Genomic DNA, 26,494 nt, shown 5'->3' with positions numbered 1-26,494 from the left:
TGGCACCCACCCCGCCCCAGGAGCAGGCAGAGGGTTTGGTCCTGGCAGGACCAGAGGTGCGTCCAGGCAGTTTCTCACATGTCCCTTGGCCCAGCCCTCCCAGGCCTCCCGGCTCTGCTCCCTGGCAGCTGGGGCGCCCCCTCCTGGCACAGCTGCTCTCTCTCACCCGGGCACTCGGATTGTGCCACAGCCAGGGATTGCTCAGGGTGCACTCCGGGTGGGGCTCAGGGAGCTGTAGGGGCCGGGGTCAAACGGAGGCAGCACCCTCCCTGCCGCGCTGTTCCTCCTGCCCCTCCTGTGGTGTCTCAGTTCTAAGAAGCCGCTGCTTCCACTGGAGTCGAGAGGTCGGTTTCACACCTGGAAGTTCTTATCAATAACTGCACCCAAGTCCAGGCACGGGGCATCCTGGGCAGGAACTTTGGCCTCGATCTGGAGCCCATCTAAAAGCACGCCAGGTTCATCTCAGAGTGCCCGGACACGTGGCCGTCAGCTGAGGCTGTTACCCACAAGGCCTTTGCCCTGGGCCTTGGAGAAAGCGGAAGAACTCCCTGCTGGGAATTCTAACGTTTGATGAGATCCTTCCCAGAGAATCTCACTTTCTGGATATTATTTATTCACTTGGAAAAAGAAAAAAAAAAAGTAAAACTAGTTCTTGCTTCAGAAAGCTCGAAACAGTTTGGGGTGTATTAGGATGCGTGTGAGCAGGTAGGAGAGGCCTCCTGAGGGTCTGTGTCTGTCCCTTCCCAGGGAGAAGCCCCTCTTCACGTGTCCCAGACACCGCCCAGCAAACTCTGTGAGCTACCTGGGCCTGGCACAGGAGCCTTCAGCAATCGGCTCATTTCTCATGAGGCTGCTGGAAGCCTCTCTGCACATGGTGAGACAATCCTAGCTGACCACAGCCCGACACACCCTCCCTCTCTGATGTCCCTCAGAGCCTCTCACAGGCTCATCCTCCACTTGAGCGCCTCGCTGCCCATCCCACCCCCACTTCGTGCGAGGGTGCTGAGAGCTCTGCACACATGGCGAGGGCCCCAGAAGATACCCCTGGATTCTGAGGCTTGCAGCCCGGAGTTCTGTCTTGGACACTGTATTGTTGTGTGGGCCTGAGCAGACTGCAGAACTTTCCAGAACATCAGGCTGAAGTGAGCAGCGTCAGCCCCCTGGGCAGGGCCAGAAGACAACGGGATCCCCAGAAATCAGGCTCAGCAACGCAGCCACCCAGCCGGGCGTGCAGCTCGGTGGGAGAGACGCCGCCAGACTCTATGAGGGGCCGTGCTCAACCCTGCGCACCACACACACACACGTGCGCACACACGTGTACATGCATGTAGGGGCGCTCAGGAGGCAGGAAGGTGAACGTGAGGTAGGAGCCAGAGACATGGACAGGGTGGTGAGGGGGTTGAGGACTCTCCCCTGGCCCCAGGCACGGTCCAGAGTGACCGGAAAGAGACGGAGGGGAGGGATGGCAGATTTGGGGCGATTCAACAGAGTTGTGAACTGAGACTACGGGGCTGGCAGAGAGCCATGGAGAGCCCAGGGATTCCAAGGAATAACGGAGCAGCCGCGGTTGGAGTGGGAACCTTCCCCGGACTCTCGTGGAAGCCAGAGGCGGGGGACAGGAAGTCTGGGCCAGTGACGGGCTTGAAAGGATACTCAACGGTCAATCACGAAAGGTCTTGATGGAAATGAGGACAGGAACATCACAAGACTCAACTTCCTCAGCATGCGGTGTTGGCATTAACCAACAGAAATAAAAGCTAAGAAAAAGAATGGGGTCGCTACAGAGACAAGAGCTAGAACTGGCCAGACACTGCTTCTCAGGTGCCTCCCGCCACATATGTCGTAGCCGAGAGCGAAATTTCCCCTGAGCTCACCAATACCCAGAACCAGACGAATTATTAAGAATCGCAATGTTTATTTACATTTTACGAATCTCAAAATATCTGGGGGGGGGGGGGGGATGAAGTTTCCACTGAAGTCAGCCAATCCTCCAGGCCGAGCCCGGCTCCAGGCGCAGGGACGCAGTCTCAGAGTCTGGAGGGCAGGGGCTTCCGAAGCTTCAGTTTGTGCTGAGGAAGTGCCACACTTGCTCTGTGTTGGAGGGCGGGAGGGAGGAGGACAAGACGTCACTGGGACCCGGGGAGGACCAGGCTCAGAGCCATCCCCGACAAAACTCCAGCCTCAGGTCCCTGCAGCTCGGCCCCGGGTCCTCAGCCAGAGCCTTCAGAGCTTCCTACTTCACTTCCTGCTTCTCCCGTGGCCCTTTCTTGGCGTTATTCCATGGGGACCCTCAGAGGTGAGCCTGGCAAGGCTGCAGCATCTGTGCTCAGGCTCCTCCCAGCCCCGAGCCTGGACGCCAGGAAACCGCCTGGACCCCAGGAAACTGTTTTCCCAACGCTTCCCCTGGTCTGGATTTTCTCAGTGTTTTATATTAAGCAAAGACAGACATTCGCTTAAACAAATGATGCATGCGTATGCTGTGGAAATCCTTCAACCTCAGAACACTTTCCACTGGTTTCTCAAAAATGGCAACTTTAAACAAAGAAATTTTAAAGCCTACTCTACCTGAGGTAAAGTCTGATTTAAGGTCTTTTGTTAAAATGAGGAGTTAAAGGCTGGAGAGATTGCACAGTGGATAGGGCGTTTGCCTTGCACATGGCCAACCTGGGTTTGATTCCCAGCATCCCATATGGTCGCCCAAGCACTGCCAGGAGCAATTCCTGTACATCACCGGGTGTGACCCAAAAAGCAATAAATAAAAAAAAAATAAAATGAGGAGTTCATTAATAAGGAGAAGTTCAGACGACAATGAGAGTTGGGAATGATGACTGGACCAGAACTGGGTGCTGAAAGGCGCGAAGGAGGGAAAGTGATAAGTATGATGAGCTTTCAGTAACAGTCCTGCAAACCACAGCACCTGAAAGGGGGCGAGGGGGAGAGATGGAGAGAGAGGGGGAGAGAGAGAGAGAGAGAGAGAGAGAGAGAGAGAGAGAGAGAGAGAGTGGGAGGGAGGAGAAAGGGAGGAGAGAGACTGGGAGAGAGAGGGAGAGGAAGAGAAAGGAGATAAGAGAGGGAGGGAGAGGAGGAGAGGGAGAGGGAGGAAAGGAGAGAAAGGGAAAGAAAGAGGGAAAGGGAGAGGAAGAGAGTGAGAACGACAGCGAGAGGAGAGAGAGAGAGAGAGAGAGAGAGAGAGAGAGAGAGATGCCCTGCCATAGATGTAGACTGGGGGGCAGGGAGGGAGGGAAAGTGGGGACATCAGTGCATATGTGGTGGGAAATGTGCACTGCCGAAGGAAACAGGTGTTGGAATATTATACGACTGAAACCCCATTATGAACAATTTTGTAAGTATGTATCACGATGATTCAATTAAAAAAAATTAAGAAGAGAGGAAAATCTCCAGGCCCCAAGAGATAGTACTGTGGGTTGGGCACTTGCTGTGCACGCAGCCAACGCAGGTTCAATCCCCAGCATCTATACGGTCCTCAAGCCTCATCAGGAATGATCCCTGGGGCAGAGCCAGGAGTAAGCCCTGAGCACCACAGGTGAGTGTCCCCACTCAAAAAAAAAAAAAAATCTCCAAATTCACATGGAACTTCTCAGTATTTCACCCAGAAAAGTAGGTTCTTAATTAAGTTGCTACATAATTAAATTATTTTCTAGTCTAAATGTTATCAACATATTCTTCACTTATTGAAATAAGGGGATAAGATATTTCATGTGAAAACTCTGGTGACTAGTTAAGAAAGTATGTAGTTGGGGCTGGAGTGATAGCACAGCGGGTAGGGCATTTGCCTTGAACGTGGTCAACCCGGGTTCGATTCCCAGCATCCCATATGGTCCTCTGAGCACTGCCAGGAGTAATACCTGAATGCATGAACCAGGAGTAACCCTTGTGCATCCCCGGGTGTGACCCAAAAAGCGAAAAAACAAAACAAAACAAAAAAAAGAAAGTATGTGGTTTATGTGACTTTAGAATTACTTGGGTTTGGGGGGAGTATCAGGGTTGTGGCTTGTAGCAGCATCAACAGATCTCTGCTCCGAGCAGCAAGGGCCCCATACATACCTTCTGGCTCACTTCCGCTGCTCTCTGAAGTTCCTGGATGTACCTGGAAGGTAAGGACAGAGCTACTGCAATTCCGGAGGGGCTTGATTGTGTCTGGAGGAATTCAGACACTTTCTAACCTGAAACAAAGCCAGGCCCCGTCTGGGTTTGCACACGGGGTCATGGGAGACAGAGGCCGAACCCCCAGGAGCAGAGAGGGTTCCCCTGCTCCTCGGCCAGCCCCTGAGGAGCGACACCAGCACATTCTCGGCACTAGCCGCAGAGGACGGAGTTGACAAGGCCCCGACGAGTTCCCAGCTGGTATCTGTCCCAGGAGAGACGCACGTGACCCGGCAGGCCTCCCACTCGGCACATCCTGGGAGCACTTTCCTTGGGGCCCACCGGGTGAAAGGGACCAGTCTAGGGGCCGTGATGCCTCCCAGGTGGAGAGAGAGCACCCAGGAGGGGCATGGTCGGGTGCCAGATCAAAGCGTCGCCTCCCACCTTGCAAAGGTGCTGCTCACCGTCACCCACACAAGCCCCCAGGGAGGGCACGCGGGATGCTCTGGGGTGAAGGGAAGCCATCGATGTGGGGCAAGATAGGGCCAAACTTGCAGGGTTTTTTTTTGGGGGGGGGGGTCACACCTGGCGATGCTCAGGGGTTTATTCCTGGCCCTACACTCCTGAATTACACCTCGTGGTGCTCGGGGGACCCTATGGGATGCTGGGAATCGAAACCAGGGTGGTCCTGTGCAAGGCAAATGCCCTACTCACTGTGCTGCTGCTCCAGTCCCACCCCCTGCAGGTTTGTCGCTCTCTTATTATTCAGAGGTGAGGCTGGGGGCACAGGTCTTAGTTCCTTCTTGTCACTGTTTTCTACTTCATTAAACATTTGCTCTACTCTTTATGGTCTTGTAAAAAGAAAAAAAATGAACAAATGAATAGGTGAGTTGGATCTGAGTGTGGCGGTTCCCTTCCTTCACATCCGCCTTAGACATCTGCTTTCTCCTCAAAACTACATTTCCCCGGGACCGAGCAAGTTTTGACACAGTTATTTTCTTATGATTTACAATTCATAAAAAAATCCCATAATTTATTTTAACTCATTTTTGGAGGCATGATTTACCCAGAGTGCTCCCAAGTGTGTAGAAGTATTTCCAAACACGTTTGGGACCGTAGCACATTCAGGCCACCTCAGCTCTGGGACGAGAGAAAGCAGAGTGGGTAGGGCGTTTACCCTGCACGAACCTGACCCGGGTTCAATCCCCGGCTCCTCCTATGGTCCCCCGACTCCCACCAGTAGTGATCCCTGTGTGCAGGGCCAGCAGTAAGTCCTGAGCCCCGAGGGGCGCGACCCCCCAAACCAAACACAGGCATCTGGAATTTCTTTTTAATCATTATCAGACTGCTTAATAATCTTCTTATACTGTAGATAGTGGGGTCTACATAACATTGACTCTTGTCTTTCTGGGGTGACTCTGTGTCTTTATATAGACTTTATATTTGGAAGTGTCCATGAAAAAGCTCTATGCTTCCTAGTCAGTTTTGTATATCTGTTAGATTAAGTTTATGAATCTTGTTTCAATCTTGACTTTCAAAAACTTTTTAGAGATAACTTTCCATGTGGGAAAGGATCCTAAGTGTGTCCTCTGAAGCCACAGCAGACGTACTAGTTGCTGTTGATATTTGCTGACGGGCACACCCGGGCCATCCCCCAGGGCTACCACCCCCACCCCCACCCCCCAGTGCGTGTGTCGAGGGTCCCTCACTGCCCATGGATGGTGGAGATATCTCAGAAGCGGGTGCCACGGTTGTGCTAACAGAGCCTCATTGCCTTCAGACAAGCCCAGGGCTGAGGTGGCCTGAACGCGCTACGGTGGATGAAGGGGGTCCACGTGCTGGGTTATTCTCAGCAGCTAGACCAGCGGCAGGCCACCTGTGACCCGCCCAGGAGAGAGACCCTGCGGCTCTGGTTCCAGCACCTCCCTGAGGTCCTGAGGCCGGGAAAGGCCACCAGCCCACCGTGATGACAGACTTTCACTATGACCAGCCTGCGGGGGCTTCTCAAAGATGCGTCACTCACCCCGGGTGCCCCGTCCCCAGCCGCCTCCGCCTCTGCGGCCTTCTGTGGTGAGATGCCGCCCCCATGGGTTTCCTCAGTTCCTCAGGCTGGGGAGGCGTGTCACAGCCCTCCCATGAGAAGCGCCACCGACCGCCCTTAGCACTTAGGTGCCACCAGCCAGTCACTTGACAGCTGACAGATGTTTCCCAAGGCTAATCGGTCTCAAGCCCGACTGCTCAGATCAAAGGCCCTCAGCTTATCCTACCCTGTGCCCTCCTCAGAAAGACAAGGTGACCCCCAGGGGCCCCGGAAGTCTACCTTCCGTAAGGGGCCAGCAGAGAGTGGCCTCCCCCTCACCCGGCTCTCTGACTCTCCCCTCCCGGAACCCACAACAACGGAACCCACAGCACCCCTGCAGGGGCCATCACCCATTCTGGGGAACGCTGGTGGAGGTGCATCCAGGTCTTCCAAGGGATATTTTCCCCCCAAGGGACAATTTTCCTACTAATATTGGGAACGATTCAAAATCAGGATCTTAGATAGAAACATTCATCTGGAGTTTAATTTTAAGGAAAGTATCTACTCTTTATAAAACCCAAAATGAAGTGAAGGGAGGGATGGTGTGAGCTGAGTGAGACCACCAGTCAGCCACGTAAAATGATCTTTGTTTCCCGCTATTTCTGATGCAAATGGAGCTCAGTCAGCAAGACTGGGCGGCTCTCCTGCCCCTTACCTCAGCACTGAGAGTCCCCACCAGCCCCTGGCTTTCCTTCCTCAGAGCCTCCATGGCTCCAGCTCATTCGGAACAAGAACCGCACGCATCAATCATCCTGACAGGCTTTTCTTCCAGTGAATCCTGCTCCTCCTGCCCCTTCTGAAGGCCGCCCCTGCTCCCTCTCATTCCCTCTGCCCCTTGGCCTTGGGACTCTGGGGGATGAGTCAGGAACAGCAGCCCCCTGCCCTCATCGTGACCTTGGGGACGGCGCCTGGCAGTGTGGCCCCCTCCTTGGCTGGGGCGCAGCGACCAGGGCTACTGTGTTCCCTCCCGAGCACTGCGGCATCACCTGCCTGCACTAAGAAAAGAGGGCAGCGGGGGCCTGGGTCTCTGCATGCGGCTGACCCGGGTTTCATCCCCAGCACCCAGACGGCCCCTGAGCACAGGAGTAATGCCTGAGCACCGTGAGGAGTGCAGCCCCAAAGAAATGGAAGCAGAGAACAAGCAGAGGTGAGACTGCCCTTGCCCCAGAAAGGGTCGGGCTCCCTCTCAGAAGGGAAGCCAGGCACCACTCATAAACGGGGTTCCGTGCCTTCCACAGTGCCTGAGCCCAGCTGGTCAGTCAGCGGAGCTGGACTAGCTGGCCTCAACCCCAGAGCCCCTTGTGGGCCCCTCCCGCGTGCGGAGTCCCTCATCAATGCAGCCGCCTGCAGGGTTTCCACGAAGATGGTGGAAACTGGCAAGATGCTAAACCCCCTGAGGAAAGGGCAAACGTCTTCGTCGTTGGGGCTGAGAGACAGGACTCGGGTACCATGTGGCCCACCTGGGCTCGATCCCTGCTACTGGGAGTGGTCCCCCAGGTCCCGCCGGGGTGCAGAGTCAGGGGCAAGCCCTGAGCACTGCTGGGGGTGACTCTGCCCACCCAACCCCAACAAGGTCTCGCTCGTTCCCTCCCTGAGATGCGCATCAGCAGACGGCAGGCTGCAGCTCTGTGCTCGGACACGGAGCAGAGGGCCAACACGTGCCCCCGCATTTAACCCGGGACACGCCAACAGAGCACGCAGACCCCGTTGGACAACTGATGTGCCCAGAGCTTCAAACGGCCACAAGACGCCTGGAAGGTTCTGGACTTCAGTCCTGTGGTCAAAACCAACGCCTTTTTAAAAACTGCATGCTTCCCCAGAGCCGCCTTTCTCCAGCTAGGCGTGCTGAAGACCGCTGGGTGCTGTGGACATTTGTCCCTTACCGATTCCACGACTGCTCTTGCTTTCTCCTGAGTGCAAAGGAACGGGCTGCCACAGACCTGCACATTGGTGCTGGAGGGACGGAGAAGGTTATTCATCAATAGGAAAAATTAAAAGGAGCAATAACCAAAAAGAAAACCATCCTTGTGTACTCTGGTTTGGCTGCAGTTCTGGGCGGTGAGACACATTTCAGCCACGGGGATGCCCTCTATGCCCCAGGCACAGCCATGAATGCACAGCACTGCAGATCCAATGGAGAGACAAACGGCTGAGGGACCAGTCAGTGTGGAACAAAGGGCTTTGTCTGGGAGGTCCATGCAAGGAAGCCCAGACTTGCTCCAGGCACCACAGAGCCCCCTGAGCCCTGCTGGGTGGTCCTCGACTCCTCCGCCCGCCCCCCCAGCCTCAAATCAGAGCTTTGTTTTCTATTATGCGTCAGACAATGTAAAACCCACACTTAGCCCCCACCCCCACCCAAATTAGCAAAGTGCACTGGAATGTCTTAAGCTAGTACAGAGCTGGGCGTTGAATTCGTCACTGCAGCCTGGCTCCCGGGACCCCGGGGCTGCGGCTCATATTGGATGGGGAGGCTCCTGATGTTCTTACCAAGAACTGGGGTGATAATTATCACAGACATAAGTAACCACATTTGCATTTGTTTTTTCTACTCCCTTCTTGCATATATCACGTGTACTGTAATTAAATGCCAGTTTACATGAGTTTTCCCCGTCAGAATCCCCTGAGGAAAAGGACAGTGCCCACGCCAGAGTCCACAGTGCCCGGCTCTCGCTAATCCCACCTTCCGCTAAGTGTTCTGTCAATCATTTTCACTTGGGAAAATAAAAAAACAGTTCTCCTTAAAATACAAGATCTGAGTAGTATCACATGGCTGTTTAATACCAACAAATACTAAAATGACATTATAAATCATGGTCCCTAAAAGAAAAAAAAATTAAGGTAAAAAAATAGCATTACATCAAAAAGGCAAATTCTTACCACTCAATAGACCCTCTCTCACACTTGTTCATGAGCAAGGCTTTCCAACATTCATGCGTAGACTCGATGACCTTGAGAGCAAAAGCCTACACCCAAACCAAAGGAAAAATCAAGTCACCTGGCTGCTGGGAGGGACACAGGACTCAGAGAGGGCGAGCTGTGGGCCAGGGGCTGGGCACTCTGTGCATTCATCCTCGGGACAATCCCCCCATGGGCTCATGTCCTCTCTCAAGGGGGTGATGGGGAAAACCTGACTGGGCTGGCCCCAGGAGTGAGCCACACTTTCCATCAGAGGACACACACAGCTGGCCCCTGGGGAGCGCATCCTCAGACACAGAGATGGTCCAGCGAGCCCTCCGGTCTCTGGGGGAAATATCAAAATCATAAAGTAACCCTGCTAAAAGTCAGTCACGGGCAGTCGGTGTATCCTCAGGTATTCACATGAGAGGGCCCAGGGATAGACTGTGCTGTAGAGGTCTCCAGGGATTGGTCTGACTAAATGGAAAAGGGAAAGCTCGCCCACCTTGTTTTTGAATTCGCCGTTGAACGCGAACTTGTTTTCTGGCTTTCCATCTGGCACCTTGTAATACCGGAACCAGCTGAGCGTGGCTTCCAAGTACCCGGGTTTGTACTTCTTCACGTCCTCGATGTCTGCCGGCGGGAGGAAAGGCTTCTGTTAGTGCGACCATTTGCTCTGGTCCGGCCCACCAGCACCTCGGCACCGCGGCACCCGCTGGGCCCGGACAGTGCCCAGTGGCCTGGGCGCGTGTCTGCACGTCAGAGCCTGCCTGTGTGCTGTCCACCCCTGCCCTCGGTCCCGCACACGCTTCTCTGGGCCTGCGCGCCTTGGCCCCTGCCCCTTGCCCCATGCCCATGTGCCTTGTCCTGTGCCCGCACACCCTGCCCCGTGCCCATGCACCCTGCCTCGTGTCTGCACACCTTGCCCTGTGCCCGTACGAGCAGCTGAGGGGACACAGGAACTAAGCTCCACGGGCTGCTGGCCCAGGGACAGGCTGGAAAGGGCTTTCGGGGACATCCAGGGCGCGGTGGTGTGTGGTGAGCGGGTGACACGAGGGCACCGCAGGGCCAGGGCACCGTGAGGGGGTGGGCACTGGCTCCGGGTTGGCCAGAGGAGCCAGGAGCACTGGCGGCCAGGACATGGCGGTGGCCGGGCTGCGCTCCCAACTTGGGACGGTACCCAAAAGCCGGGGAGATGCTCGCTGGCAGGGGCCAGGGGTGCCTAGCCCTGCAGGACGGTGGAAGGGCCGGGAACCTGCTCGCCTCGACGCTGCCCAGAGGCAAGAGCACTGCCGTGCCTGCAAGCAAGGCCGGAGGACCTGGAACACCAGAATGTTCTGGAACTGCCACTGCTCTCCACGCAGAAGGACCCAGACCGTGGATCAGGCCTGTCTGCTGCCCGGGCACTGCGGCTGGCGAGGGCTCAGGCCAGGCTGGTAAAGTGGCGCCTTAAATCCGGAAAGGATGCGTATCTCCAAGATTTTCCCAGCCAAGAGCAGCCGAGCAGCGGGGAGGGGGCGCAGCAAAGCCACAGAACGACCCTGCTGCAAGAACTGCCAGGGGCCACGGAAAAGGCTTCCCAGCTAAGAGCAGAGGAAACGGCGGGGGGGGGGGGGGGGGGGGGAACCCCAGGCCACACTCAGAACCAGGGCGAGAGAGAATGCCGGGGGGAGGGGGGGGGGAGAAAAACAGATTTTCTTATTTTCCAAATGTAGAACAGGAACTTAGAACCCGCAGAGTTCAGTACATCCTCAGAAGGAAAAATAGCAGGGAAAGAACACCATAAGACGTGACAGAAAACTGGCAAAAAGACAAGCTCTGTGAGCCAGCCAGAAGTCGGTGTATACCAACTCTGCACCCAGAACACCAGACAAAGGCGCGGTTTCAGACAGAGGAGAGAGAAATGATTTTTCTAGTATGTGGTGATGGGAAAAGAGCACACACAAGCTCACGCACACACAAGCCCACACACACACAAAGCACATGCACACACACGTATAATATATAAAAAGAAAATCCACTTGGATTAATGACCCGATTTAGAATTTCGGGTATAAAACAATATAAAGAAAAGAAGAAAAAAACATCTTCTGGTTCTGGGGTGAAAAGTCTTAAACAGATAAGAATCAAAATGCAGAAGTCGGTGCGGGAGGTGCAGCCGGGCCATGGCCCTGGGCACCTCCAGCTGTCCCCAAATTAAAATGAGATGGCGATAATTTTTTTAAAAGATTGATACCAAAATTTAAGCTATCGCTATGCCTACAGGCAACAGCACAATTTTCTCCATTGGGGAAAATTACCTGTGGCCTAAAAATTAAGGAATTAATATCTAAAACTCCAAGAGATCGCCATCGATCACAGATGTCAATATTCCCTCACTAGGAAGAAAAATGCAGAAACAACAGGTGGAGACACTTCACAGAAGAGAAGGTACAAATGGCCAATAAATACACGAAATAGACGTCCCATCCCAGCACCAGGCGGGAAAATGCAGCGTTCAGGAGAAGGTGCTGTTTATCACCCGTCAGACTGGCAAAAAAAAAAAAAAAACAAAAAAAAAAAAACCAAAAAACAAAAAAACAAACCAAAAAACCCACTTCTTGGGGCTGGAGCCATAACACAGCGGGTAGGGCTTTTGCCTTGCATGCAGCGGACCCAGGTTCGATTCCGAGCATCCCATATGGCTCTCTGAGCACTGCAGGGGTAATTCCTGAGTGTAGAGCCAGGAGTGATCCCTGAGCATCGCCGGGTGTGACCCAAAAAGCAAAAAACAACAAATAAACGAACAAACTACTTCTTTATGCCCAGTTAGAGGACCACCTTCAGCGTCAGGCGTGGGAGAGGCACTCACTCTCTGTGCCACCCAGGGAGTGCTGGCGACTCTGAAGACTGCGGGGGAATAGGGTGACCCTGAAACGCGGACGGGTGGTGACCAGTGATAATCCAGATGCCGGTGGCAGGTTGCGGGGGAGAGCCGGACACTTCTCCCACAGCTCTGACCGCAAAGTGGACGCAGGATGAGCTCCCCTGCCGGAAGCCACAGCGGACAGTGTGGGTATCGGGGTGCCCCGTCCAGCCTCAGCTGCTTCGGTGGCCAGCAGCCCTGAGTGCTGTGCACTGCCTGCTCTCATTCTGGGGAGAAATGCGGGAACATCTGGGAGCGGCCTGAGGAGATGGCAGCCTGCAGAGACCCAGTAGGGGAAACTTTGCTCCTGACCCAAGGCTGCCCCCTGCTGCCCTCTCAAAGACGCTCCCAAGGGCAGCCCGGCCTCCCCGGCACGGAGGGCGGGCAAGAGATGGAATTCTCCCGCCGCATGCCACCCAGCAGAGCCACCTGATTCAACCCTGTTCTCAAGGGCCGGGTCAGCGGCACAGGCAGACGGATGGCTGTGTCTCGCCCCCGCTCACCTCCTTCCTCCTGCCCCACAACCTCCTCCATCAGCTCCTGTCCTGAGCGCTGGCCTCCGGGACAGGAGGGAAGGGAACTCCCTGTCAGGGAAGCGGCACCAAAGTGGGCACCTCTGCCGGTTTTCTGGATGTTCCCCAAGGAAACCCCTGGGAAGAACTCGTGTGCTTGGTATGAAGCACGCCCGCCCATTGGTGGGGGGAGGTCTTTTGCAGAAGAGTCCGATTCCTCTCCCCGATGTGGATGTAGCACACATAATCCAGGGCTGAACAGAGATCTGAGGGGCACGGCACTTACAGGCACCCCAGCCCCCGCTCCCCCCCCCCCCCCAGGCCTAACTGACTTCAAGTGTTTGAAAGTGCACCAATATCCCCAAGAAGTCACTCCTGGTCCCTTAGAAAACTGCTCCCATCAGCTCCGGCTTTGAGAATAATTAGCCATCGCAGTGTTGAAGAAAGGATCACAAAGTAAAAGCTGAAAATCTTTCCCAAAACAACTGAAACTGGAGATACATGAGATGCCCCAAGGTCACTTTCCTGCTATTTGAGAAAAGCGTTGGAATTCCATGGCCTTCCTGCGGCCAGAGCACTGAGTGCTGGAGTCTCCCGGGGGGCAGCCCCCCACCCCTCGCCCAGCAGAGGGGGCGACTGGAAACTGGAGTAAGTGACGTCACAAAGCCGAGGGCTCGAGGATCGGCCTCCACCCATCCTAGCACTGGCTCCTGCTGTGCCCTGGCCCCCCCTCCCCCACGTCAGGGCGTCTCCTGATGAAGCCAGATGCCCCCTTACCCGGGACCCCCTCGTCATTAATGTTTTCATTCCAGGCTGTCCCTCCCCGACGACCGTTTTATTTTATTTAAAATTTTTCTTTTTCTTTTTGGGTCACACCTGATGCACAGGGGCTTACTCCTGGCTCATGCACTCAGGAATTACTCCTGGCAGTGTTCGGGGGACCATATGGGATGTTGGAAATCGAACCCGGGCCGGCCACATGCAAGGCAAATGCCCTACCCGCTATGCTATCGCTCCAGTCCCTTTCTTTTTTTTAAACTCTGAAATATCTCCACAGTCAACAGCTGCTACAAGACAACAGATGCCAATTTTCATTTCCTTAAACACCAGCCAAGAGCCCCTGCAGGCTGGTGTCCCTTCCTGGGACACGGGCCCCAGCATCTGTCTGGCCCCGGCGGGAAGTGCTGCATGACCCAGCGTGGTTAACGCAGCTCGGCAGAAAGGACACGTGCTCCTGTCCATCCTAAAAGGCTCTGCACGCTGTTATTCCCACCTGCTATTATCCCTAATGGCCTGGCACTCTCAGCGACAATCCAGGTGCCCTGGGACCTGATTAACTCCTTCAGGCCATTATGGTGCCATTAAGAGCATTAGGGGCCAGGACCTAATTACGGCGCATTAAGTGTTCTCTGAGCCGCCAAGTGTTAACGAGCTGGCCTGAGCAAGCCGATCCTTCTCTGTGAGGGACACAGGGCGTTTATTTCCAAATGTGATCTTTTATTTTTTCTGTCAGATTTTCAGGGAGCGCCCAAGTTGCAGCAGGCAAAACTTAAAGATTTTGACAAATATTAAAATCATAGAAATATGCAAGCAACCAGGGAGGTTTATTTTAATTTTTTCTGACTGAAAACATGTTTCTGGTGCAATGTCTAGTTTTAGTTCAATTACATCAAAGTTTCAAGCTCTAAGCATCAAGGCAGGATATTACAGTCGCACAGGGCCACACACACGTCCAGGGGCTCAAAGACGCTACTTCCGCACAGGCAAAACAATGCAGCATTTCCTTGCAGAATCACAGTATGAAAGCCTCCAGATTAACATCAGAAACAGCGTAAATAGGAGAGGAGAGTGTCAATAAATTACAACAGACCTCTTTATTTTTAAAAAAGAATTAACCGAGTAATAAAATAATATCCTTTTCCTTAAAGTAATGAAGATCGGAATGTTTAAATGGGAACTTCAAACCGCAATAAAAATGTAGAGGAAAAAATTTTTGTGTGGATTCTCTATAAATTCCTATTACACAGACTCAGGTCAGCTGCCCTCGTCCACGCTCCATGCTGATGGGGTAGAAGTGGCAAGTGCAGATGGAGGATTGTAATGCCACCGCAAAGGACGCGCCCCCCTGCGACAGGAACGTCCAGGCAGACTCAGTGTGCTGGGGCTCTGCACAGGGCACCTCTCCCCCCTGCAAGGGGCAACTCTCCCCCCTGCACCAAGCATCCCTTCCCCCTACACCAGGCACCTCTCCCCCTTGCACTGGGCACTTCTCCCCCCTGCACCGGGCACCTCTCCCCCCTGCACCGGGCACCTCTCCCCCCCTGCACTGGGCACACAGATGCCAAGCAAAACTGATAAGGGAGACATTTCAAATGTATGTACCCAGAGCCATATTTCCTGTAAGACTCTTAGAAAATGTACAGCAGTCGAGAACAAAATATGAAAACAAAAAGAGGACACGAAGGCTCTGGCATGAGCCAGTGGGTGAATGATGGACATGGGAGGGGCAGACGGAGGGGGTGGGGTGGGGTGCAGAGTCCAGTGGTGATTGCTCAGAAACTGGGAGGAACCCCAGGAGGAAGACACAGCTACATCTAGGGGATGTTTAGCAGTTTCCAATGTTCCCTTTCAAGAGAGAAAATATGAGGTTATAGTTATTGAACTAAACTAGCATGAAACAGGGCCAGAGCAATAGCACAGTGGGTAGGGCATTGGCCTTGCATGGGGCTGATGGGTGCAATCCCCAGCATCTGAGGCCCACCAGGAGTGGTCCCTAAGTACAGAGCCCCAAGCACAGAGCCGGGAGTGAGTTCCGAGCACTGAGCCGGGAGTGAGCCCCGAGCACAGAGCCAGGAGTGAGCCCCAAGCACTGAGCTGGGAGTGAGCCCTGAGCACTGAGCCGGGAGTGAGCCCCGAGCAATGAGCCGAGAGTGAGCCCTGAGCACAGTCATTATTATCAACGGCAACCAGACCAACGAGGGTCACAATTAACATGAGTCCGACATGGCTGAGTGAACATGGGCTAAGGCTGAGGTGTGAAGGGAAGCCGGGTGCGTGCAGGCCCCTCAAAGCCCTGAGTCTCTTCTGTAAGGCGACAAGTGAAGCCACAGCTTCCTGAAGAGCAGGAGTTACTAAGCTAACAGTGGGATGGTGGTCACAGACTTGAGGAAAATAAGACATTCCCTGGGTGCCAGGGCCTGGCAGTGCCTGGTGATGCCGAGGCACCTGGATAGCTAGGCTCAAACTTGATGCCTTCTGAGACACCAAGTCAATCTTAATTTTTCTCTTCTTCATTTATTTATTTTGCTTTTTGGGTCACACCTGGCGATGCTCAGGGGTTACTCCTGGCTCTGTACTCAGGAATTACTCCTGGCAGTGTTCGGAGACCATACGGGATGCCGAGGATTGGACGTGGGGCAGCCGCGTGCCAGGCAAACGCCCTCCCTGTTGTACTATCTCTCCAACCTGAGTCTTAATTTTCCAGTGTGACAATCTGAGTCACCGGGGAGAACACCCAAAGTAAGAAAGGCAGGGTGGGATGGGGGTATGGGGGGCTGGAGGGATACTGGGACCCGTGGTGGTGGAGAATGGGCACTGGTGGAGGGATGGGTACTCGATCATTGTATAACTGAAACCCAAGCACAAAAATTTGTAAGTCTACAACTGTATCTCATGATGTTTCACTAATAAAAATTAAAAAAAAAAAAAAAACCAGACTGGCAGACCAGCATGAACCACTGCACTGAATTGGAAACTTGGGAGGGGGGAGAAATTGGAGAACCTGGCTCCGGCTTTCTGCACCGCAGGGCCTTGGGCCTCACCAGGTGGCGCCTTTCCATGCTGAGGAGATGAAATAACCAAGTCTACCCAGGACTGCTGTGTGCATGTGTGTGTGTGTGCGCGCCTGTGTGTGCCTGTGTGTGCACGTGTCTGTGTGCCTGTGTCTGCATGCGTGTGCGTGCATGTGTGTGCCTGTGTGCACGTGTGCTGTGCAGATGTCAACTCTTCACGTGCCTATGACTGCTCCTTCCTCCCTGTCCCACAGGTGTGCTGTGACCCAGGTCCCTGGGCTGCAGAGGGTGTAGTGGGCATGTGACACGTGCGGGTCCTAGAGGGGCCTGTCCAGGCAGCGTCTCACAGGGCCCCGAGCTGTGGGGAAGCCCCGGCCTGTCCAGCCCCGGGCCTGCACGCCTGGGATCGGGGGGGAGGGGGTCAGTGGCCAGTGGGCGCTGAAGGTCAGGGGCGTTTGGAAGCCTGGGGGTGTTTCTGAACCAAGACTCTGCTGTAGGAACTGATTCTTTATTGATGCCAAATAGCTTGCGGTCAATTGTTTCTCACTTTATGTCATTTTGCTTAAAGTCACAATTCCTGGAACCAACTTGCTTTCATGTGTGAAGCCCTGGTTCAATTCCTAGCACTGCAAACAAAATAACAAAAAAGAAAAAAAGTAAAAAAAGAAAGAAGGGGGGGGCATCAGCAAAGTTTTCAAGAACTATCTGTAACATTGAGAACTAAATAGACCTTTTTAAATACTTCTGAGTTATTTCCAAGTATGGTTGCTTTTATAATTTTGAAAAAAAAAAAGCCATGTAAAATTCTGTTGATTTTAGAAGAAAGATGGAGGAAAGAGACATATTTTTTTTTCCTTTTTTTGGGAGGGTCACACCCAGCAATGCTCAGGGGTTACTCCTGGCTTTTGCACTCAGGAATTACTCCTGGCGTTGCTTGGGGGACCATATGGGATGCCGGGGCTCGAACCTGGGTCAGCCGCGTGCAAGGCAAACGCCCTACTTGCTGTGCTATCGCTCTGGCCCCAAGACATATTTTTTTAAAAGAAAAATTGCCTTTAAAAAACTGATGTCAGTTGAAATACTATTAATTTTTGATAGTGCATAGATTAATAATGCATAGACAGAACAGCAAGCATTTATCTGTTAGCTAATATTTCATCATATGCATCCAAATGTCCATCTTAGTCCATCAGATGCAGTTCTAAGGCGCATTTTGGCTGAGCTCAGAGTTGTGAAAGTGATGCTTATGTGTGTTCCACGGGCTTTGCAGGCCTCGAGATGCTCCTTTAAACTAGTGACATCAATAAAATAAGCCACATGCTCAAAACACTTCAGTTCCCCCCAAAATCACATGTGCTGCATACCTCTGATGAGGAGTTATTGTGGCATGAACGAAACGCACCATGGATCATAATCCAGCTGTACATAAACTTTGGTTTGGTTTGGCAAAGCCGGAAGTGACCCCACCCTGGCCCTCCACACTCAGGAAGAGCTCACAACCAGCCCCAGCTGCCCCCCGCATCTGGAGAGCACCCCTAACTCTCATCCCTCACCATCCCGCCTTGGCCACAGAGCACGGGAGCGGAGAGAGCCGCAGGAAGGATTTTTGCTTACTGATGCTGGCCCGCACCGCTGAACAGAGAAACCATCCCCTGAAACAGCTGAGAGAACAGCCAGGTGGGACGACAGGTAAGGTGTTGTACACCAAGCCTCGGGGTTAGGCGCCAAGGCCGGGCTGCCTTCTGCATGAGCCACCGATATCCATGGCGCGTAGTTGAAAACACCACACTTCCTGCATCCTCTCGGTGGCTCCCATCTCTTCCCAGGCTCACCACGGAGCCTGGGAACAAATCAGAGAGGAGAGCACTCGAGTGGGGCAGATGGAAACACAGAGAAGGAAGAGGACCTGGAAACGACAGACGTGTCTCACAAGTCTCCCATCTCTCCGAGCATTTAAGCCACATCCACCATGGCTGCAAATACCCTGATGCGATTAATTTTCATTTCCCCGTGTGCTCTGCACCTTTCTCATTTATTTATTTTTATTCCAGACCCACCATTATTATTTGGGATTTTACCCCAACAGTCAGATCTGCTGAAAGGCAACAGTAGAAAATTTGTTTTCTATTGCTGGTTATAGGGCTGGAGTGATAGCACAGCTGGTACGGCATTTGCCTTGCATGCAGTCAACATGGTCGACATGAATTTGATTCCTCTGCCCCTCTCGGAGAGCCCGGCAAGCTACCGAGAGTAACTCGCCCTCATGGCAAAGCCTGGCAAGCTCCCCGTGACGTATCCGATATGCCAAACACATCAACAACAAAGTCTCACATTGGAGACGTTACTGGACCTGCTCGAGAAAATCGTTAAACAATGGGAGGACAGTGCTGGTTATTTTTTTGCTTTTTGGGTTACACCTGGTGATGCACAGGGGATACTCCTGGCTCTGCACTCAGGAGTTACTCCTGGCTCTGCACTCAGGAGTTACTCCTGGAAGTGCTCAGGGGACCATATGGGATGCTGGGAATTGAACCCGGGTCGGCCACGTGCAAGGCAAATGCCCTACCTGCTGTGCTCTCGCCAGCCCACCTTTGTCGTTTTTAACACAGGACACAACACCAGGCTACCACTTCACAGCAAAAGAGGCCAGCAACACTCTCTGAGCCCTTTAGATTTTCAGATTTTAAAAACATGATAAAGTAGTTTTGCGGTTTTAAATGATGAAGACAATCCATGCATTCTTCCCTTTATTAAGTAGAATAAGAAAATGACCTTCCTTTTTCCCGAAAACATTAAATTCTCTCTCTCTCTCTCTCTCTCTCTCTCTCTCTCTCTCTTGGTTTGTTTTTGGGTTGCAGCTGGTCATGCTCAGGAGTTTCTCCTGGCAGGGCTCGGGGGTCCATATGGGATGTCGGGGATTGAAACCAGGTGGTCTTCATGCTAAGGTATGCCCTACCTGCTGTACTATCTCTCCAGCTCACAATTTAACGCATTTTTAAATAGAAACCCTGAATGTCGGCCCCTCCGACAGATGTAATACACGCATGAGACACAGGAAGATAAACAAACCCAGGGTAAAATAACAAGAGGCAACACTGTCTAAGATTCATGAACTCTAGCCCCATCGAAGTTTTTCATTACTGTTCTCTGGTCTGGGGTCCGCGAGCTTCCTTCCAGCCGGATGGGGAGGGACCGTGTGCTGCCAGGGTCAGACGGGGTGGGCCAGGGTGAGGCGAGCACCGGACACCCCTGGACCATGTCCCTAGCCTAGTTTGACAGCCGAATGCAGCTTCACACTGTAGCTGTGACCCCGATGTCACGTGTGCCTTGCCTGATGGCACAAAATGCCTCCCACTGTTCCCTGCGCAGCACGAGGCGTAAGAACCTGCCGATGAAGCGAGGCTGAAGCCTGAACGCCAACGAAGAGGGGCAGCTGGGAGCGCCCGCAGGACTGTGGGGGCAGGCTCGAAAGCGCCAGGGAAGGGAGGGATGGAGAAGGCTAAAGGGACAGCATGGGGTCAGCACTGCAGCAGCGGCTAGACTGGCATGGGTCAGCACCATGGCAGCAGCCAGATAGGCACGGGGTCAGCACCGTGGCAGCGGCCAGACGGGCACGGGGTCAACACCAGGGCAGTGGCCAGACGGGCACGGGGTCAGCACCGCAGCAGTGGCCAGCTGTCAGCCTTGCCCTCCTGGCTAGTGTCTCTGAGTTTCCCCACCCTGGCCCCTCCCGACCTTGTTCCCTTCCTGCTCCCCCCACCTCCCAGGGAGCCCCATTTACTCCATGTTCAGCCCGTGGGACACCCCGGTCAAGAAGTGCTGTGGGGTGAGTGTCTCCTACAAGCTCCGAGATGTGGGCAGCGCGCAGGGCCAGGCAGGCTGAGGGAAGCTCAGAAGAAGGCCCCAAGTTCCGCCCAGTCACCCCGGAGTCTGCCCATTCCGTGTGGAGCCAAGAGACTGCAGAGACGGAGACTTGGCGACATTGACCCGTCCACTCATGCAAGAAGGACTAGCAGGGCCTGCCTGGTCCCTTCCTGCCCCTCCTGGGCTCAGCGTGGGTTCTGGGAAACAGGCCTGGGATTCTTTCCTTGTCAGGCAAGTGAACCAGACCGACAGGGAAGGAGGCGGGGCAAGGGAGTCCGAGGAACAGGGAGGTGCAGCTCGACGAGCCCCCAGAGGGGAGGTCCAGGCTCACTCCTCCCCTCCCCTGACCCCCGTGGCAGGGCACCTCAACGCTCAGCCATGCGGCCCTCCACGTCCACGGAGAGAGAATACACATCAACACACAGACTGGGACCCCCAGACTTCACTTCATCCGGTGTCGCCTTTAAATGAGAAGAATTCAAATTCATGCGACTGTTTCGTGCGGTTTCTGGAAATGCCGAGACTCACCGTGAAGCTTGGAGGCGTCGGGGTCATCCACATTGATGGCAATTACTTTCCAATCAGTCTCACCCTCATCAACAAGAGCCAGAATCCCAAGGACTTTGACGCGTATGACCTCGCCACGAGAGAGCACCTTTGAAGAGAAAGGAAATGACACATTCATTGGGTGTGTGTTTGAGGAGCTCACTCAGAAAATAAAAATCAAGACCGAAGATTAAAAAGCAGCAGAATGAAATTTAGTGAAGGTCAGATGACAGAATAATGTAGAATGAGAGGCTGGAGAGAGAGCACGGCAGGGAGGGCGCTTGCCTTGCACACAGCTGGTCCCCAGGTTCAATCCCCAGCACCCCAGATGGTCCTCCAAGCACGGCCAGGAGTAATTCCTGAGTGTAGAGCCAGGAGTAAGCCCGGAGCATGGCCGGGTGTGGCTCAAAAACAAAAACTATGACAAACCATCATAGGTCTTTTAATGAGATCCTTTTTCAGATGAAAGTATCTCGATCCCTGTTCGGGAGGTGCAGTTACTTATAAGCTTGACAGATACGTATGGGTCCCCGACATGCACACGCAGGAAATAACGCAGCGTGTCATCACGAGAGAAACTGGGTATCTTCAGCTGGCCGTGAGGAGGCCGAGAATCCTCACAGAACATCCCACAGAATCTTTCTTTGCAAACCAGCCCTCGGTGACTGGGGAAGTAAAAGCTCTCTGTCCTGGGGCACGCCTAAGACGCCGCCGGTGGGAGAGCTGTGGCACAAGGCAAGACACAGCCAACCAGGCTCCCGAAGGGCCTCAGAGACTCTAGGGGAGCCCCCAGGGGCCGGAGCCGGTGCAGAAGGCCCTGTGCTCAGGGGGGTTCTCCCCGCATCCTGCAGCACTTAAGACACACACAGCCTTGCTCCAGGCTGAGTGGATCAGAGAACTCTACCGCAAGATCACACTGGAACGCATACTTCTGTAGAAATTCCCTCATGAGCCAAAATGCAGCTTTTCATCTGGAGTGTGAACGTGGAGCAGGAAGTTAGCTCGGAACCTGGCTAGGCCATGAGATGGGCCGGGTCAAGCCGCTTCTGTACCCGGCAGAGCCTTGAGAGGGGCCAGGCTGAGCCACCCGGTACCAGGCAGAGCCGTGAGACAGGACTGGGCTGAGCCACGTTGGTACCCAGAGAGAGCTGTGAGACGGGATGGGCTGAGCCGCCTCAGAACTCAGCAGAGCCACGAGATGGGCTAGGTCAAGCTGCCTGGTACCGGGCAGAGCCGTGGGACGGGTGGAGCCGAGCTGCCTCAGTACCCGGCAGAGCTGTGAGACAGAACGGGCCAAGCCGCACATGGTTCTCGTGGGAGTCACACAGGGTCCCGGGCAGATGCACTACTGTGTGTATGAAGGAGAATCCCTGTTCACAAGGCAGGCCGCCCTGCGCCAGGCGATCCCTTAGAAAAAGGAATCTGGATTCGAGGGCCAGGGAATGGGGAGTCTGGGGGCACTGAGATCCTCTCAGCCGAGACGGAATCAGGCCCCGTGGGCTCCCAGCCAAGGGCAGTTGCTCAGCCAATCTGGTGCCACAATGGGATAGTGCCATAGTGTAGGATGACATTGCTTTGTCCTTTCTCCCTTTGTCCACAAGGAACTTAGGTTTATCAGGTTACACTCATCACAGTGCTCCCGAATCACTCCCATTCCTTCGTTTATCTTTAACCACTTCTCTCTGCTCTCCTCCCCAACCAGTTAATCAGCTTTTCCCCCCTAATCAGTATCTGTTCATTTGTAAGGTCAGATCCTTCTAGGACACTGAACTTGTATTCTAAGTTAATACTGCCTTTCTCCTCTCCTTAAGTCTTTTGAATAGTTTACTTTAAAGCAATGTCCTATTTGTATAGATACAGGAAGACTTTTAATATTATGCTTTGTATCTTAGGATTTAATTGGCTTTGAATATTATTCACTCCCAGGCATCTGCTTTCTCGACTTAAGCCTCAGTTGCCCTTAGTTCCTAGCACCCCAAAAGCAGGGTCCCGACGAGGGACTGAATGGACCCAGGGCAAGTGGTGAGCTACCCTGGCAGCGAAATGGGCCAGGCCAAAGTGCCATGATTCTTAACTATAAGTTAAGAGCTTTATCATAGACAAATGCTGTCACGATCCAAAGGTAACGACGAGACTAGGTCCCTGCTAGGAATAGTAAAGATTATTTGGCCTGAGCACTGTAGTCTGAGATTGAGATGGCCCTAGGAGAGCAATTCTATAAGTTTAAGGTATTTCTTACTGTATCCATACAAAATGATTTATATTATGAATACTTATATGTTTGTTGGACAAGGAGAGGAGAAACACACCCACGGGATTCTGCTCTAGGGTGGGTCGTTCCTGCTGAGAAAGTATCTGTCCTAGAAGCGGCTATCCTCGAGGGAAAGAATTCTACCCCTATTGATTGTGACCACACCTATGTGTAATTGTTACCCCAACCCCTCATGCTTTGGGGCTTAACTAGACTGGGAGAGTGGGTTGGGGGATCAGAATTGAGACTCCAGAGAAGGAGGATGAAGGGGGATAGAGAAGGAGAATGAAGTAGCATGGGGAGGAAGAAGCAGGATGAGAATCAGAGGAGAATGGAGATGGGAATGGAGTAAACTGCAACTAAGACCAACCAGCCTGGCCCTCGTTCCTTCCTTTGCCTGCCCATCGCCATCGACCTCCCTGGGGTGGGGGAAGCGGCGTGAGACTACTGAACGCTGGCTGCGGGACAGATAGACCGCTGCCTCTGCTGTGCTCTTTTTGAGTTTACACACCATAGCATCTGTCCCACATGTCTCCTACCACCAGTGACCCAACGCAGCTGTTGGGGTCGGCGCTCAGGCCACAGACGCAGGTGCCGGCCCATGAGGATGGTGAGAGCCAACACAGCGTCTCAAAAGCACACCCCACGTGGTCTGACTTGCACTCACAGTTACTACTGTGCTTCGCAGTTTCATGAAAAGTCACGAGCAGATCTGAGATCTTTCTGAGTTTGTGCAGAAAGCACGTCCGACGATGACTGGGTTTGACCAGGGGACAGAGTGGAGCTCAGAGGCAATGGAAAGAAACAGCTGCTTTTAGATGGATTATTGCCTCGCTGAAGCTCCTCTAAGTATTAGAAATCAGAAAGGAAATTCAATCAAACCAAAAACTTGGGACAAGATACTCGGAAACCAAAGGTTAAAAGTCCTGAGCTTCACCGCTTAGCTCAGTGTGAGTGAGTTTCCACCAAATGGATGACGAGGAGTAAAGCACCAGCAGTGTCCGCCTAGTGGGGCCCCTCAGTAGGAGGGCTCAGGAGGGGCAGCAGTGGCTTCCTCTCCCCCTAGAGCCACCTCACAGGTGGGCAGGCCGGTGACGGAACACAGGAAGGGGGTGACTTTCAGCAGGGACTTGTGCTTTGATTTCAACTTGGAAGAAAGGAGAGAGAGAGAGAGAGAGAGAGAGAGAGAGAGAGAGAATGGATGAAACAATGACGAAATAAAACACAGCCATGTAGTGAACGAACCACAACTACCCACGTGGACTCTAGCTTACACAGCCATGGCAACAGATGAATCATAACTACCCATGTGGACACTGACACAGCCACGGCAATGAATGAGCCACGACTACCCACGTGAACACTGACTCACACGGTCGTGGCAACAAATGAACTGCAACTACCCACGTGGACTCTAGCTTACACAGCCATGGCAACGGATGAAGCACAACTACCCATGTGCACACTGATTCACATAGCCACGGCAATGAATGAGCCACGACTACCCACATGAACACTGACTCACAACCCCTGTTCTGAGTGAAAGGAGCTGTGGCCACGTGGTTCTCCATGCTGAGAGCTGGTCTGACACCGTTAATCTGACTAACTCACACAGCCACCCATGTGGACACTGACTCACACAGCTATGGCAATGGATGAACCACAACGACTCATGTGAACACTGACTCACAACCATAGTTCTGAGTGAAAGGATCTGTGTCCACGAGGTTCTTGATGTAGAGAGCTGGTCTGACAGCGTTAATCTGTGGCCAGAGAGCTCAGGACAGGGACGTCCTAGGGGCCGTGGGTGGTCCTGGTTCTGGTCATTTCCTAGCATGTGATATGGATGCGGAGAGTCAGTGAGCTACACATTGATGATGTGTAAATTTATGAATGCCTGTGAATCTAAACGTTCAGAACATGAAAATAAAGATTTGTTCTTTAGGTGGGGATTAAGAAATTATTTCAGATGCAGTAAACACAATTTCAGAATCATTAACTTCAGGGGTGACACCTTCCCATCCCATTAGAAAGCGACTAGTTGGCTCTTCAGGAGGTGGGCGCAGCCCCCGTGAGAAGCTCTACGGACGAGCCCTGTGCTGGGATAAGCCGAGACTGAGGTGGGACAGGGGCCCAGGCTCGGCAGACCCAGGCTCCCAGATGTTTCTCTGGTGATGGTCTTTCTTCGTCTCCAACCCCATGGCCTGGCGTGCTCACTGACATTCTCAGACGACAGGGACAAGGCATTTATATTAAATCTTTACTCACACTTAATATCTGCATGAAGATTTAAATTAATTTAATAATTTACACCAATTATGAGCTGAGTGGCCCCAGGGATCACACCCTTGAGGTTATGGAGATTAAGTGGCTTTCTAATCTTGCCGTGATGTCGGGTTATTTAGTGGATCATGAAACACGTCAGAAAGTACGTGGGTTTTTTTTCCCCCCTTCCTGCTAATCTATTCATTTTATACATACTTTACTGCCTCTCTAGGGAGAAAATGCCCGAAATAAATAAACTGCTAAATACGAAAGCAAACAACTAGGCTATATTTCGACTACAAGGTACAGGAATCAGTCTTCCACATGGAGTTACCCGTGCAGGGGAGGAGTGAGAGGGGGAGGAGAGGAGAGGAGCAGAAGGAAGAGCAGAGGGAGAGAAAGAGCAGGAAGAGAAACAGCCAAGGCAGGGAAAGGCTAGAGGGCAAGGAAGAGGAGACGAGAATGAGGAGCAAGAGAATGAAAAGGAAAGCTTGTCGGGAGTGTGGCGAGAGGGTCCCAGAGGGTCAGGGGTTGGGAGTGTGGGAGGGGGCGGTGACAGAGGGTCAGGGATCGGGAGTGTGGCAAGGAGGGTGACAGAGGGTCAGGGGTCTATTCACTGCATCAATTCTAGAAGTCTAAAGTGCTCCTGTTAGTTTCAGAGAAAAGCATTGAATCTGTTTTTTTGGGGACAGGGGCACACTTGGCCATGCGCAGGGTCACTCCGGGTGCTCGGGGACCACAGGGGGTGCTGCTGTGAGCGTGGGTGGCTGCAGCGAGGTCAGTGCCTGCCCAGAGCCAGCAGGGCCGGGAGTGGCCAGCGCCAGTGGCTGCCCTTCGGGAGAAGGAAATGCCATGGGCAGAGCGGGCAGCGGGTGTCCAGGGAGCGTGGCCCCTGGAATTGACATGAGGGGCCGAGACTGTAGAGGCAGGAGCATCACAGCTTCGCGTGCTGCTGGGCAGGATCCAGGGGCAGGGCCAGGAGGCGAGCCCGCAGGGATGCAGCCGCTGAGGGGGAGTGTGGGGTGGACACGGGATCCCACGGGCCCGCGGCCGCTGTCCGCTCAGGCTGGATGGGGCAAGGCAGGAGTCTGCACCCCGCGGTGCTGGGTGGGCCCGGGCACGAACCCGGAGAGCCTGGGCTCAGGAGTGGGGAGACCAGGGCTGGGCTTCACGAACCTTAGAGCCGATCTCACAGACGTCGATGGGGTCGTTGTCTCCACAGCAGTCCGTGTCCTCGTCCTTCTTCTGAGGGTCTTCCCAGGTCTGCGGGCGGGAGGGGGC

General features: G+C 53.5%; 1 protein-coding gene across 2 annotated transcripts in view; it reads right to left on the bottom strand.

The window, feature by feature from the left end:
• Nucleotides 1-1,919: 1,919 nt before the first annotated feature.
• The window catches only part of PPA2 (inorganic pyrophosphatase 2), a 39,133-nt gene continuing 14,558 nt past the window's right edge, over nt 1,920-26,494 (bottom strand). The window contains exons 6-12 of one of the 2 annotated variants that reach the window (XM_056114166.1): nt 26,390-26,476; nt 20,680-20,806; nt 9,585-9,712; nt 9,062-9,147; nt 8,068-8,137; nt 4,066-4,108; nt 1,920-2,091 (exon numbers count right to left, since the gene is read on the bottom strand). In XM_056114166.1, coding sequence (XP_055970141.1) covers nt 2,060-2,091; nt 4,066-4,108; nt 8,068-8,137; nt 9,062-9,147; nt 9,585-9,712; nt 20,680-20,806; nt 26,390-26,476 — 573 coding nt within the window. In that variant the 3' untranslated portion in view covers nt 1,920-2,059. The remainder of the gene's footprint in view (nt 2,092-4,065; nt 4,109-8,067; nt 8,138-9,061; nt 9,148-9,584; nt 9,713-20,679; nt 20,807-26,389; nt 26,477-26,494) is intronic. The other variant, XM_056114167.1, reaches the window with a different exon arrangement.

Source organism: Sorex fumeus, unplaced genomic scaffold (assembly GCF_029834395.1).
Source record: "Sorex fumeus unplaced genomic scaffold, SorFum_2.1 ptg000024l, whole genome shotgun sequence".
NCBI classification, from domain to species: Eukaryota; Metazoa; Chordata; class Mammalia; order Eulipotyphla; family Soricidae; genus Sorex; species Sorex fumeus.
Note: the sequence above shows the minus strand (reverse complement) of the source record. Positions and strands in the feature narration are given on the sequence as shown.